Raw genomic sequence first — 14932 nt, forward strand, 5'->3', positions numbered from 1 at the left:
GCGGTCTAAAGCACTGTAATCTATCGTTGCTAGATTGGAGGCGTTAATTATCAAAAAAGGGTGTGTGGTTTTAAGCCCACCTGGTTGCAAACTTTCACAAAAATTGTTCCTTCAAAAGGTGCCTATAAAGTCAAAAAACAAAATATATGTGTGTTTGTTGATCAAATCAAGATAGATATATTCTGATTTTTCCATAGCCTCCTTCAGACATGCAGATTGAAGTAAACATGTAGGGCATCATGGTTTGGAAGTCACATTAAGCAATTGGTCTCAGATTACAGGTCACAGACTCTTGAAAAAAAAAAAGGATCATCCCAAGTCGGGTAACAGCACAACCTTCAAATCCTAGGTTCCAGGATCTGTCCACATTAGTACTCAACAATTTGAGGTTCAGCACATATTTTTTCTGAGATCTTTCTGATATTTATTTACTGTGTAATGCGTGTCTACAGCATAAACAGCAATTTGTGGTGAACTCCGCATGAATAAATTTTTTGTCCATAACAACTTCAATTAAGATATATAAAAATATTTCCAATTAAAAATCTTACATCAGCAGCGCCTCCTGATCTCGATTCTTTCAGTTCATCTTTAGCAGCTTTGGTCTTGTTCTGTTCTTCTTGGATTTGTTTTTTCAAACTGGCAACTTGTTCTTGATACAGCTGAAGTTTTTTCTCTGTTTTGGCATCAGGCTTTAAAATAAGAAAAAACAAACATATTTAAATCAAAACTAAATAATGCAAGACTGTGTTCAGCCTCTTTCTTCTCTGTGGAAAAGCAAATGCGGTGAACTCTATTCTTATGATTCACAACACAATGCAATGTCAGCGGTTGCTCTTGCCAGTCCAATTTTTGACCTCCAGGGTCAACATCACCATTCTATAATAAAATTAAGTATTTCTTGGCCAAACAAGGTTTTGATTGTTTTAAAAATGTTTTTTGTATTCTTAAGGTTGTTTTTGTTTTGTACAGCGCTTTGGCCAATTTGTAAAGGCGCTTTATAAATGCCGTTATAATAATAATAATAATAACTGGAACATGCGCTTTGCGTCCATACAGCGTACTAAGCGTGTACGCAATGTAAGGTGCATGTATGCTTTCTTCTGTACCACGCTATATTCGTGTGTGTTTATCGCGGAGCCACTAGCGTTTATAGTGTTCCAGTTTGGCCAAGAAATACTTAATTTTACTGTAGCCACCATTTGATTTTCATGTAAGTGAGAAGGGTCATGTGATGTGACCTTGCTTGTTCAAAGTATGGACAATTCAGTGGAAAAATACCTATTTTGAACATGGCTCCCATGCCAAATTTGCTTGAAATTTTCATAAACTTTAGGAATATTTAGGAACATCTGGAATTACTTCGTCATCAGGAGTCAGTACATAGCTTTTTTAATGCAAAAGTGGTGACTCAAAACTCAAGAGCCAAGGCCAAGAAAAAATATTATTTGCTTGCCCTCAAATGAATTTTAACAATTGGGTTGGTCGGTCGGGATTTCTTTTTTTTTTCTTCCCCCCTTTTTTTTTTTAATTACTTGCAAACTCTACTGTTTGTATTAATTAAGGCTCAAAATTTGACAAATCAGACAATTTTGGTGTCAAAATGAATCAACTAACATTACAAAACAACTAAAATGTTGAACACAAGCTCTAAAATACTATTTTTACATCTTCAGAGTGCAAAAATTTGAAAAGAAAAAACTTTTTCAGGAATTTCCAAAAATAGGGTCGGTATTCTTTTGTACAGTAAATAGAAAAAGAAAAACCTTTTTTTCTGATTTCCAAAGTTAGGGTCCGTCGGTTGAGGGCAAGGAAACATCTTTTTTTTTGGCCTAATGAATCATCTATGATGGCATCAAACCTCACCTTTCCTTTGCCCCCTCCAGCAGCTTTAGCACCTCCCCCACCACCACTAGCATTAAGTTCTTTAATCTTCTTCTCCAGGGACTGGATTTGTTTCTTGGTATCCCCTTCACGCTGCTGGTATTTCTTCTCTACTGCAGCCACCTGTTCTTTGGCTTTCTTGTCTTTCTCTGATAACTTCTTGGAAAATGCATCCTGCAACAAGTCAGTGAATTGGTTCAACAAATTATTAGATTTGATGTGACAAAACAATTGATATTATATACATGCTAGTGCTTCTCAGCAGGTCTCACAGAATCCCCTGCTTGGCATCCCAGGATAACCAAAATTTGATGCTGGGCAACCAAGAACACTGTTATGTCAGCCTGGTGGGCAACTAGATTTAAAATAACTGATATGTTTAAAATATGCTTGAGTTGTAAAAATGTAACCACTATGAACTTCAGAAGCACTAGTTAATATGTGACCAGATCTGATCCAATCAGGCTTGAGTTTGTAATAATGATACTGAGATATAAGCAAAAGTGAGGAGAAAACAAACCAATAAAAAAAAGAAAATAGACTATATAAAAGGTTCATAACTTTGCAACAAAGTATTCAAGAGACCTAGGGATTCAACATCAGTAATTGTAGGTACTGAGCAAGTTAGTAATGGTAGTAACTCAATTTTCAAAATTTCTGACTTTGGCCTCAGTTGATCAGATTGGGTCACATATGTAGATACATGTATTGCCAATGAAATTAAAACATTTGTTGATGTTGAAGTGGAATATACTCACTTTGAACAAATCTGGGTGATTCTTAACTATTTCATCATTATTCAAGTTAGAAGATCACAGTCTTCACCTACCTTTGAGCAAGTCATCTGGGTTTTTTTTCTGGGTGATGAACTTGCTTATCAGGATAATATCAATCCTTGGCTTACCTGACTCTTCATGCTATTATTTTGCTCCTTCTTCAGTTTATCTGTAAGTGCTACATTATCAGCTCTCAATTTCTCCAGCTCTGTGCTGCCACCAATGCGCTCTTTCTGCATGCCCTCTTTTTCAATGGTAATAATGCGCTGAAATAAAAAGTTTTTTATTCATACATCAACCTGAATATGCTGGTTAACAATTAGCATTAAACTTAATCCTAACCCAACCATTAGAAGGCTTGGGCATCACCAGTGTTTTCCACATTGCAATTTGAGACAAATACAAAATATCACGATATCAGCTGTATCGAAATAACTTGATACCCAAAATTTGACCTTAGAGAATCGCTCAAATAAGTTATATTTTTGCTTCAAAATTTGTGGTCAGTCATAGTAGTATATATGTATGTTGTATGTTCAATGTGTCACTTCCGGGGTCGCACAATGCAGTACTGGGAGATAATCTCAGGAATATGGAAATATTGTTGAAAGCATAAAAAATACTGCATCGCGATATTGAACATTATATTGTGATATCATCATATGGTGCAATGTAGCACACCTGTAACCATTGTTTTGAGTTATAAGTTGCTAGAATCATGGTTTCCCAGACTTAACAAAAAGTCTGGAAAAAATGAAGAATCCAGGAATCTCATTAAATTGGAATTTTGGAATTTGCTTGCCCATTAAAGAAATAAATAAGAAAGTATGGGGAATGTTGCTATGTTGGAGTGAAATTTTACATGTCTTCCTGTACTCTATTTCACTATCTCCAATCAGCGGCACTAGCTTAGAAAGTTTTGTGTTACTTATACTTAGTATGTGTGCATACTTTTATGTGTGTGATCAAAGTGGCGCATATCGCTCATTCTACAAAATCCGGTGCCAATCCACTGTAAAAATTGAAAAAAATAAAGTTGTTCAAAAAGACCTGCTTTTTGTGTTTTTAAGAGCAAATGTATCACTACTTTCAGATGTAAAAGATTGTCAACACCACTTGTATATTTTTCTTTCAGGACTTCATGATGTTTTTAACACTAAAACTCAATGTAATGTGAGCTACGGGAGCGGCTACAAAATGGACTGGTTTTACTTAATCCAAGGTCATAAAAAGCAAACGAAAGATCACTTGAGTGAAATGTAACACCGATTTCACCATTTCATAGAAGTTTTGAAGATGCATAAATGAGTGCGTAACGTAGCTCACAGTAACGTAGTTCACGGGGTTTTAATGTTTTTGATGTGATTTGCGAACGTTAGAATGTTATGTCGGTTAATTCTAATATAAATGGGGTTCGATCACTGGTACCTATCACATATTATTAGGAAGTACTTGTTATACAAGTGCATACTATGGAATTCTGGTAACGTAGCTCACCAATCTTAACATGGTCGGTCGAAATTTCAATGTTTACAACATTTCTATGCCAAAATGCTACAGCATCACGATTTTTACTGTTATTTTTAAAAACCTGTGAGTGTTTCCTTTCAATAACCGTAAACTACGTTGATACCTCTGTTTTACGTCTTTCCAATAACGTGTGTTAAAAAGGGGTAACGTAGCTCACAGAGTTTTCGTGGAAAGTGCAATTTATTTTAGAATTACACAAAGACGTTTTAATCACTAAAAATAATGTTGATATGCAATATGATGACGCCTTATCTAATTAAAAAACAACAAATATGTAAAGATATCGCATTTATTCAAAGAAAATATTAAGGATCAGATTTGACACTTGAGCAGTGGAAACGCAATTTTAGCGATTTTCGAGCCTTTGCAAGGGTTAATCAGGCTGAAGAAAGCATTTAAAGTATGGACAACTATATATGTCCGTGTAGATCTCGTTTAGTTCTACCAGAAAAACAACATATTTGATGCCCTAAATGCTCGACAAAGTATTTGTGGACCAAAGAATGGAAAAAGGGCTATTGGCACCGGATTTTGTAGAATGAGCGATATGTACATGCAAAAAAAGCTAAAATCAAATTAACTTAAGTAAACTTGATATTCAATCTTACCAATCTCTCTCTGAGTTTCTCAATTTCTTTAGCTGTATCAACTGGTACACCTTTAAGCTTTTCTTTCTCCAACTCATCAATATGCTTCTTATTCTCCTTAAGAGCCTGTTGAAAACAAAAGAAAAGACAAATAAAGTCAACTGGTATACTGACAATATTGAATATTTAACTTACCTTCTGCAGTTCAGTTCTTTTTGACATTATTTCTTCCTTTCCTCTTCTAGGTTATTTATTAAATCAGCCAGTTTAATCTTATTAATTACATATAGAAAGACAAAAAATAATGATACACGAATAAAATAAATATAACAATAAAATACATATAAAGTAAAACAAACTGGCAGTGTAAAATCTAGGACACGGAGATACCCGACCAGAAAGTCTCCGACAAGATAAAATATTTAAAAAAAAAGATACATGTTGTATATTTTGTGGTACCACACAGTACCTTGTTTGTTATATCTTGGTTTCATTTTTGATTGATTGAATGATTGATTGATTGATTGATTGATTGACTGATTCAGCTCTCAGGACTATAAAAAGTTCAGCTTTTATCTCCATCATTCTAAAGTATCATAAACTAATCCTATTAAATTCCCTGTACATACCTTCTCTTTCATTTCCAATTCCGCTTTGAGGGCTACTGTTGCTGAGTTCACCTTCCTCTGTGTGTCTTCATCTGCTGACTCATTCTCTTCCATTAGCTTGTCATACTGTTGTCTCAGTACTTCTAGCTCAGCTTTGGTCTTTTCATGTTGTTCCTGTTCTTCTGAAAGTTTCTTTTCAGCTTCATCTACTTGGGCTCTGATGGATGCTAACTGTGTGCTGAATCCCTGTTAAAAACGATTTAAAATGTTATGCTGCTGCTAGCAGGGGGTGATTCTTTTTATTAAGCTGAATTTATACTACATCGCTGAGCGATAGGGATTGGATTTTAGCCAATGAGGTAGAGCGCTTTTTGTTGTGTTGGGAAGAGTGCACTACCTTATTAGTCAAATACCAATTGCTTGTGACTCAGTGATGGAGTACAAATAGTTATGGTACTTGATTTACTACTAAAGAATAGACCCCCACAATATGTGACACGATCTGGTCCATGGGGCCAAAGGCAAATTTGAAACTGAGATAAAGGTAAAAATATGGAGTAAAAAAACAATAAAATCATAAGAAAATAGACATCAAAAAACTTCATAACTTTAGAACCAAGTATACTAGACCTTTGGTGTTTTCAGTAAATGATAGCCTATTGTATTATATAATAATTACAGTAACTCAATTTTCCTTTGGCCCCCATGGACCAGATCGTGTCACATACAACAATAACTGTCCTCAAATTATGACTTGGCATGACCTGAAAGATTCATTGCCAACATTTGACTGAACCACATTAGTTAAAGGTATAAATGGAAGTCTTGAACACTTATACACAGTGGCTCTACAAAGCATACAATGTGTGTGTGAGGTGTAATAGTCTTTGAATTGAGTGAGTGTGCTCCACTTCAGGTTGCAAATGTAGGGTAATATGTTGGCAACCAGTTATTTGATCTGGAAAAACTAGCTCAATTGGATCCACAATTTCATGTTTTTCATCTAGGCAAAAGCAACAGCATCAATTTACTGCATTGATACTGAATAGAGGTCTACTGGGTGTAAGTGGCCCAGAAAAAAACCTGGAAAGTCTGTAAATGAAGAATTTGGTAGGCTTGAATTGCAAGTTCATCATATCAATAGATCAAAACAGTTCTACAGTGTTACCGCTATGACTGTGAAAACAACAAGCTGCTATTTCTTTGCAGTTCGATCTGCTTGACAATAATTGGCCCAAGTAGTGGAAGATGCATTTTGCAGATTGAAATAAAATTCTATAAAAATATTACTGGAAAATAAAATCTAGAATACTTGGTTACATTGAAAAAATCTGAAATCCACTGAAAAAAGGAAAACCTACGTCCCTAATACTACAGTTCCTACTTAATTGGCAAAAAAGTGCCAAAGTTATTAACTTAAAGTTATGATTATGAAAGACAGATGTCTTGTGTTTGGGCACTGTGGTAGTGCATACACCCCTAAATACCCTTCCTAGAGCATACAAGAAGCCTATTCAATCTTTTACCCTGATGTGGCAGTAACACCAACATGTTACAGCTGCTGTTTCGCACACACATCTATGTGGCATAATTAAGAGTGTGTATGTCAGCGCTTTAAGCGAATGCTAGCAATTTGGAGCTGCGTCCAACAGCGTGCGCACTGACGTCACTGCCACATTAGGGAGAAAAATGGTATATAATTGAAGACAGAGATAAAAAGACTAGTTTGCGTCTGACGTCACTGTCAATCAAATTCCCTACGATCCTTGATTGGTTTATTGCGCGTAAAAGGAAGGTTGATTTATCTGGTGTCGATCGGAGAAAAGGAATAGCAGAAAATGGTGAAAAATTATGTATTTCTACAAGGCAAAAAGCAACTTTTCTAGGCATTGTTGACATGGTGCCTTCGTAAAGAATGCTTCCTACGATAAAGACCTAACTTTTGAGATGGTTTGTATGTTTGAAGGTGCAAAATTAACAATAAGGCGCCGGTTTTACCGCCGCTGTTCAGCAACTCATATCATCACGACACTTGTAAACAAACCGTGCTCGAGTTTGATTGACAGATGACGTCAGACGCAAACTAGTCTTTTTATCTCTGTCTTTCATTATAGCAAGTAATTACCTCCACATCATCTTCATCAATATCCTCATCCAAGAGAGAGAAGTCCATCTTCCTAGGAGACTCAGCAGAGCTTTCCAGATCTCTGATCTTATCCTCCAATTGCTCCACTACAGATTCCAGATGACTCTTCTCTTCCTCCAGCTCTTCAATACGCTCTTCCAGGTTTGACACTTCCTCGCTGTTTGCTCCACCACCTAAAACAATGCAAGAAATTGTGAATTTTAATGTACAATATAATATGAGCTTGTGCTTGTAACACTTTTTTATAATACTTCAATTCGTCAAAGTATCTCAACTCATTCCACTTGAATTGGGGTATGCAGCCAGTTCATCGTTTCATATTTATTCCATGTCTTTAGTGAATAATTATGTACATGCAGAATCATCATTTATGCATATTGCCTTGAAAATCATAAAAAGCATTTACTTGATCATAAATTATTTTATTAGCGTTATTTATAAACCATATTTCAATATTTCTAAATGTTTTATTATGTCTTTTGACCCAGAAATGTATGAATTTGATGCGATATCGTGATGAAAAATAATATTTTACCAGTCAGATTCAGAAAGAGAAAATCTCATTACACTCGTTAATTACATTACAATCCAAACATAGATGTTCAAGTTCATAGAGAATGTTACAAACTGTTGTATGTTTTGGTATTTTGTTTTCTCTGTAGGGAATGTGTTTTATCGTTAAAATCAGATATGAAAAACTATCATAAATACAGCACAAACGGGCATCACTATTTGTATGCATAATACAAATTTACGAATTATATAGAAGTGACATATGACACTTATAAAAGCTGTATCTTGAAAAGGAGATTACTCTGATGCTAGACTTTCGGCATGGAAACTCATGTGAAATGAAGAAAAATATATCTGATTGATTTTATGTGTCTTTTGAGCTTTAAATGTTTCAAAATGTCAAAATCAACAAAATTCAAGTAATTATGATGTCATCAACATGACATTAATATTCATGAGGAATAATTATTGCTCCCTCAATTAACCAAATGGTTGGATTTCATCGCACAACCTTCTAGTAACTGTATCTAGAAATTTATGATAGTTACTTGTCAATTTTTGCCGGAAACAAGCTTTTTCTATGGTTACTGACCAGCTCATTAGCGCAGTTCATCAGACATTGGGACATTCTTTATTGTGGGATTACCGCCCTCTGTTGATGACAGGGCTTCGAACTCTTATCAAGGCGATATAAGAAATGCAGGGCCGTGTTCAACTTGCCTATGCATGTCATGTTTCCATTGTAATTTCATCTTTAACTGTGCTAGTGTATGATGCATGATTCTTCTTTACCCTCTATATTGATATGTTAAGAATTATGATTAAGCATCATTAATTTGATCTAGTGCGCTAGTTTTCAATGTTTGAATGTTTCTTTGTTCCAGTGTACCATGCGTAAGGCTCTTCCCTTGTTTGCATCACCATTACTCTAAAAATAGTTTTCTTTCCCTAAAAACAAATACCAAACCCTAGATCATATCAAATGATTGTGAAACAGATACAATGGGATGAAGGTAAACTGGCACAACATGAAATGGCAATGCTTCAAATTTGTACATTTGCTATATAGGTGGGATACCTTGTAAATATACAGTGGAAACTTGTTAATACAAGCTCTGATAATACAAAAAACCTGCTAAGACAAGCTTGATTTTCAGGTCCCTGGCACTGAATCCCTATGTAATATGTGATGGATAAGACAAAATCCTGATAAGATTAACTAAATTGTGTGGCCCCACAAATTTCGTATTAAAGAGTTTCAACTGTACTAATACAATGTACAATATCAAAAAGAGATTAGCCATACACCTGGTATACTTTGATTTGAAGTGTTTTTGTGTGAGTAGTGCTAATAACATGCCCTAGCATGCAATGCTCAAGGCGTAAATCATTGTTTGACATCGGGCTTTGCCAATAAATGCTGAAGATGCACTATTTTGGTGTTCATGCGTGACAAACCAATATGGCCATACTACCATGGCGTTACTCTTTGGATTTATTTATTTATTTAATCTTTCTTTACACGGGATGACTCTATCAATACATGTGTTAATACTGGTCTCCCTAGAGGACTAGATGTATACAACAGATGTATACAAGAGATGATTTACACATGTATCTAAATAAACACACATAAACTTACAATCCATAATAAGATATAATCTCTATGTCAGTTTGTTTATGATGTCATTGATCCATATACTAATCTGTAGGAAGCCTGTTTTGACAAAACCTGGTGACCATTTGAATTTTGTTTGAATTATATAGGCAGTTCACGAATTTCCTTTGACACTGGCATATATTAAATTAAATATATTGTAAAAAAAACCTTGCTGAAACTGAACACCCTGAAGTGTGACCTTACTTGTTATATATACACTAAGCCAAAAAAGAGACTTATAATTTTTCATCAGGTCATATCTTAAAATCCTGTGCATTTATTGTGCTGCGAATGTGGTCCAGGAAGCTGTGTTCCATGTCAGTGCATTTTGTGTCAATTGGACAACTGCTTGGTTACTGACATGTGTTTAAAGTAGAGTATTGAAGTTATCATGTGTGTAATTTTGGTTCATTTTGATGCACAGGATTTTAAGATATGACCTCTGATGGCTTTGTGTTCATATTTTGTAGAATCTTCACATCAAACATTAAAGGACCGTGTCCTTACCTGTATGAGCTCCTTGTCCCATTACAGGTGCTTTGAAGTCCTCAGGTATTTCCCCTGTATTAAGCATATTCCATGCTGTAACATCTAACTTATTCTGATAGACTTGCTGCTGATGGTCTTCCATGGTAGCATATAATGCTTGGGCATTCCCATCTCTGTAAAATGAAAAGAAGGATGAATCTAATTATTTTCTCTCAATATTATTAAGCATTTTGATTCATAAAAAATGTTAAAAATTGCAAGTGTTGATTCAACAATTCGATGTCTGGTTTATTCTAGGCATAGTGTTGTCCAATAGGCTTTTCCAGCAACTAAGCAGAAATCTTCGGAAATTAGCTTACAAAGATGTCTTGTGCGGTAAAAAAAACTACCACAACAGATCCACACCTATGACAGTATGTTTGATGAGCGCGAGGCATGGTATGATTATTCACACCAATCATGAACCATGTGGCTCTTACCTACGCATTAAAATAACCAGAAATTGATTGGTTGATATGTTTTGATGGTCATGCATGGTCAGTGTTTTTTGTAACTTAGGTTCTCCTCAAAAGGTGTATAAGGATAAAGTATGTGACATAATCAAGGGGAATGAGTCGGATGTCACTAATATTGTTTTTGAGATACTTGCAAAAACAGAATTTCAAATTCATTTGTTTCATACTGTTTTCAGCCATTCATAAATTGCTCATAACTCAAGTAACCAATTTTCCGATTTTGATGGGGTTAGCATAAAAAATGTAGCATCCGTAAACTGCCAGAAAATGATGTAAAAAACTTTGAATTGAAAATTGCAGACGTGTGACCCATTCCCCTTGATCATGCCACATATACACTTCCTATAAACTTACCTATCTGATTCATCAGGTGAATTACCATGTTCACTAGTGTACTCTTCTTCCCATGATTCAACAGCTTCCTTGGCCTTACTCAAGTTATCCTTGTGTGTTTGCCCAACCTCTTCTGCAGATGTTAGTCTATCCTTGAATATATCCTCGGCATCGTTACGCACTTCAAGAATAAGTGACCGTGCCTGTGAAAACGTGATTGCCACAAAAAACTAAATATTTACTTTTCACTCTAGAATAATCAACAAATACTAAAAATCACATCCAAGGCTGCACAAAAACACTTGCAAAGCAAATGCAATATGGTAATATTTGTCTGCAAATACTACGAAGCAAAGAGAATGACATGTGGATAAACATTTGTAAGTTTAATTATAGTTTTATACAAATATTACCATAATGAATATGATAAGAGTATTGAAGTACACTTGTCTGAATTACCCACCATTCATTATAATGCTGATTTCTGTTAATATTCTTTTACTAACATCAAATTTAATAATATTATCACTATTGTGTTTGTTCTAATCTATTCAAACTCACGATATACTAGTGTAACAGTATATGCTTCAACTATTAACTGTAAAGTTGCAGGTTTGAAGCTATGCATGCTATGAATGGAAAGCTTTTAACCTCTATTGTCTCTCTGTACCCAAGTGTACGAATTGGTACTGGTATAGGGTGGGATAGTAAATAGAGGAATGGGGGAAAATGCAGACTATCATTTTTCACCCTGATGTCGCAGTGATGCAAATGCATTGTGGTAGCCGTTGCGTGCACGCATATATGCAACATCTTTCAGCGTGTGCAGGTGTATGCTAGCGATTTGAAACTGTGCTCAATGTGCACTGACATTACTACCTTATCAGGGTGAAAAATGGTATAGCCAGCCCTTAAAAGGGATCCAAAAGCAAATGGCTCAAAGTTAACACAGGAGGGCTATTTCAAGTAAGCATTTATTAAAACTTCATTCACATACCAGGGCGTATCTTTAATTTCCATAGCACGCTTCCTCACCTGGGGTGGACATTTTATAAATGAATTTAGAAGAGCAGCAACGGCACCACTTACATTACATCCAAATGTTAAATCTACATTCATATGTAAAATTTGAGGAAAAATGAACGAGTCAGCTTTATTTTACGGCCATTTTTCTATAACTGGTCTTTACATGTAGCCCTATGGAGAGAGTGCCCGTTGAGGGCGCTATAACCCCCATTTTAGGAACAAAAATGTGATTGGCCCTGTACAACAGACTTGTTGCATAAAAAGAGTGGTGAAACACCTGAAGTAGGTTAACCCAAGGAGATTGATCTCAGCACTGAGAAAACAGGAGACAGGCATTTCAGCCTGTGAGCATTGCTCTAGCATGAATTTACTTTCTTCTAACTTACCAAATCTACAAGAGTCTTAAGTAACAATTTCAGATCCTTATCATTACTGGACGATCCTTTCACTATTGTTGTTGTTGTTGTTGCTGGTTTATTTTTTCCCATCTGCTTGATAGTCTTATCTTTGTCTTTGATGGTCCTCTCCATGGAGGTTATTTTGGTCTGCAATTCTCTGCATTTTTGCTGTGATGCTTCTAATGCAGCTACAGTGGTAGGGTCTGCGACTGTCACCTGAGGATTTCAAAATCATTGGGTCAGTATATAGCTTGGTGAAATAGGAAAATGGCTTAACCCACTGAGCACTATCTGCCGATCCAATATTGTCTCTGATTGGTCAATTACATGATATCTTCACTAAATCACCAATCAGAATGGAGCTTTGCAAATAATTCACCCCAATTTTTTTGTGTGGTGAAATTATTCAAACAATGTTGCTGATTGGGCCAATTGATAATAAAAACTTTCTTTTTGGCCAATCGGCAGGTAGTTCTCATGGGGTTAACATGATGATTTAGTATTACATGTGAACGAAAAAGTTCATCTTTCCTTTGATCAATGGCAAATAGGTGCACAAATGTGTTGCTTCTTCTATTATGGTCTTAAGAACCTCTATTTTCTATGCAAAAGTTGAACTATTTGTCTTCATTTTTGTGGTTCTTATTCATGGTTCTTATTCTATAGATCACAGATTCTGATTTGCTTTCATCCTTCCTTCGTTTTTTTCATTTTCCAATCATTCTTTCTTTCTGTCCTTTCCTCCATGCTTCCATTCTTTTTTAATTAATGACACAACAATATTCGCACACAGATATGTTTGCTTGCTGCATTAAATTTGATTTGAATTGACAGAAAGAAATCCATATACTTTTAAGTATATGGACTTAAATATGATGCGATCAAGCACAATCAGTCTGAACTCGGGAATATTATATTTTCAAGCATTACAAAGCTGCATTTTGCAGAAAACCCCATTGAAATTGAACAACCAGTTCAAAAGACATGAGCAATTAAAGAGTTTCCAAAACAAGAGAAAACAAAAGGAAATATTTCCTATGTTTGGCTATATCTCAAAATCAATATTTCCGAGTTCCGACTGATTTTGCTTGATCGCATCACATATATGGATTTGTACAAAGCACTTTAAAGTACTTTGCACTCAAACCATTACAAATGTATCTCTGCATACTTCCGCCATTATCATGATTATGTTTGACAATAAATATAGTATTTTTCCTACCTCTACTGTTTTGATGATAGGTTCATCTACTTCTGGTTGCTGTACCTCCGGCACATGACCTTCCTTCAACGCTTTCATGAAAGTACATTTGGCATCTAGCTCAACTTGTTTGTTCTCCACTTCTGCTAATTGCGTCTCTAACTCTTTCACACTCTCAGACCTAACCAGAGAGATAAGGAATAACCAGTTTAAGTTGTCGGCAATCTTGAATACTCATTGAATCATCTTAGAAATTGAATGTTTGCATTTAAACATTGAAACTCTGATGTTGCAATCTGAAATGTGATGATATGGTGTCAAGTTACAAAATGTGGGAGCTTTTTAGTGCAGCGCAATGTTATGAAATACTAAACACGGAATTGCTATTTGTCCAGACATCGGCAAACACCATGTTCTGCTTAATGTAAAGTCATGTGAAATTGGTTTCTTACAATGTACACATGGTACAATATTTCTGCTGCACATTGAAAAAAATACTTTCAGTGCAATGAACTTTTGGAGTGCACTCTACCTTAATTTTGTCTTTGTGTTCCTTTATACACTCCCAATACAGACATTGTTCAACTTGTTGAAATAAACTACTTTATTAAAAAGTTTCAAATAATCATTGTCAAAGAATTCTCGCTATTCACAATAAGGGCGCCGCCAGCGGTTTGCGATGTAATCGTGATGTATCATGGGAAAAGGTCGACATCCAAGTCCGCGCAATACGAATATTACCATGCTATTACCATGCACGTGACAATATTTTTTTAGTTTGTCAAAATAAAGGTGTTACACGCGAATCAATACTCAATAATACTTAATAATGTGATTTGAAATGTGCACAATTAATTTTTTCTCTATCGATTTGCGTGTAATACCGTTATATAAAAAAAAAAAAAATATTGTCACATGTTCCTATGTAATAGCATGGTAATATTCGTATTGCGCGGACTTGGATGTCGACCTTTTCCCATAATACATCACGATTACATCGCAAACCGCTGGCGGCGCCCTTATTGTGAATAGCGAGAATTGTCAATGATTATTTAGTTAGGTTATAAAGATTTGTAGCTTAAAGTTTTTGAACATTCCATTAATCCATGAAGCGTGTACAGCATACAGCGCAATGGTTACAAATCAAACAATTCTAAATATCCTCATCTCACAACTCATGAAAAGAAAGATGGGAGGGGGGTACAACATAGAACAGGTATAAAATGATAGCATTGTTTGAAAATTGAATCCAATTTAATTTATTTC

At 35.3% G+C, this 14932-nt stretch overlaps 1 protein-coding gene across 1 annotated transcript in view; it reads right to left on the reverse strand.

Annotated features, from left to right (window-relative positions):
* Positions 1–14932, reverse strand: part of LOC140159495 (uncharacterized) — a 78291-nt gene that overhangs the window by 15135 nt on the left and 48224 nt on the right. Inside the window, exons 13-22 of the mRNA XM_072182984.1 lie at positions 13688–13847; positions 12454–12681; positions 11063–11244; positions 10212–10366; positions 7511–7704; positions 5407–5631; positions 4799–4903; positions 2789–2926; positions 1867–2058; positions 552–692 (exon numbers count right to left, since the gene is read on the reverse strand). Coding sequence (XP_072039085.1) covers positions 552–692; positions 1867–2058; positions 2789–2926; positions 4799–4903; positions 5407–5631; positions 7511–7704; positions 10212–10366; positions 11063–11244; positions 12454–12681; positions 13688–13847 — 1720 coding nt within the window. The remainder of the gene's footprint in view (positions 1–551; positions 693–1866; positions 2059–2788; positions 2927–4798; positions 4904–5406; positions 5632–7510; positions 7705–10211; positions 10367–11062; positions 11245–12453; positions 12682–13687; positions 13848–14932) is intronic.

The sequence above is a fragment of the Amphiura filiformis genome, chromosome 8 (assembly GCF_039555335.1).
Source record: "Amphiura filiformis chromosome 8, Afil_fr2py, whole genome shotgun sequence".
Taxonomy (NCBI): domain Eukaryota; kingdom Metazoa; phylum Echinodermata; class Ophiuroidea; order Amphilepidida; family Amphiuridae; genus Amphiura; species Amphiura filiformis.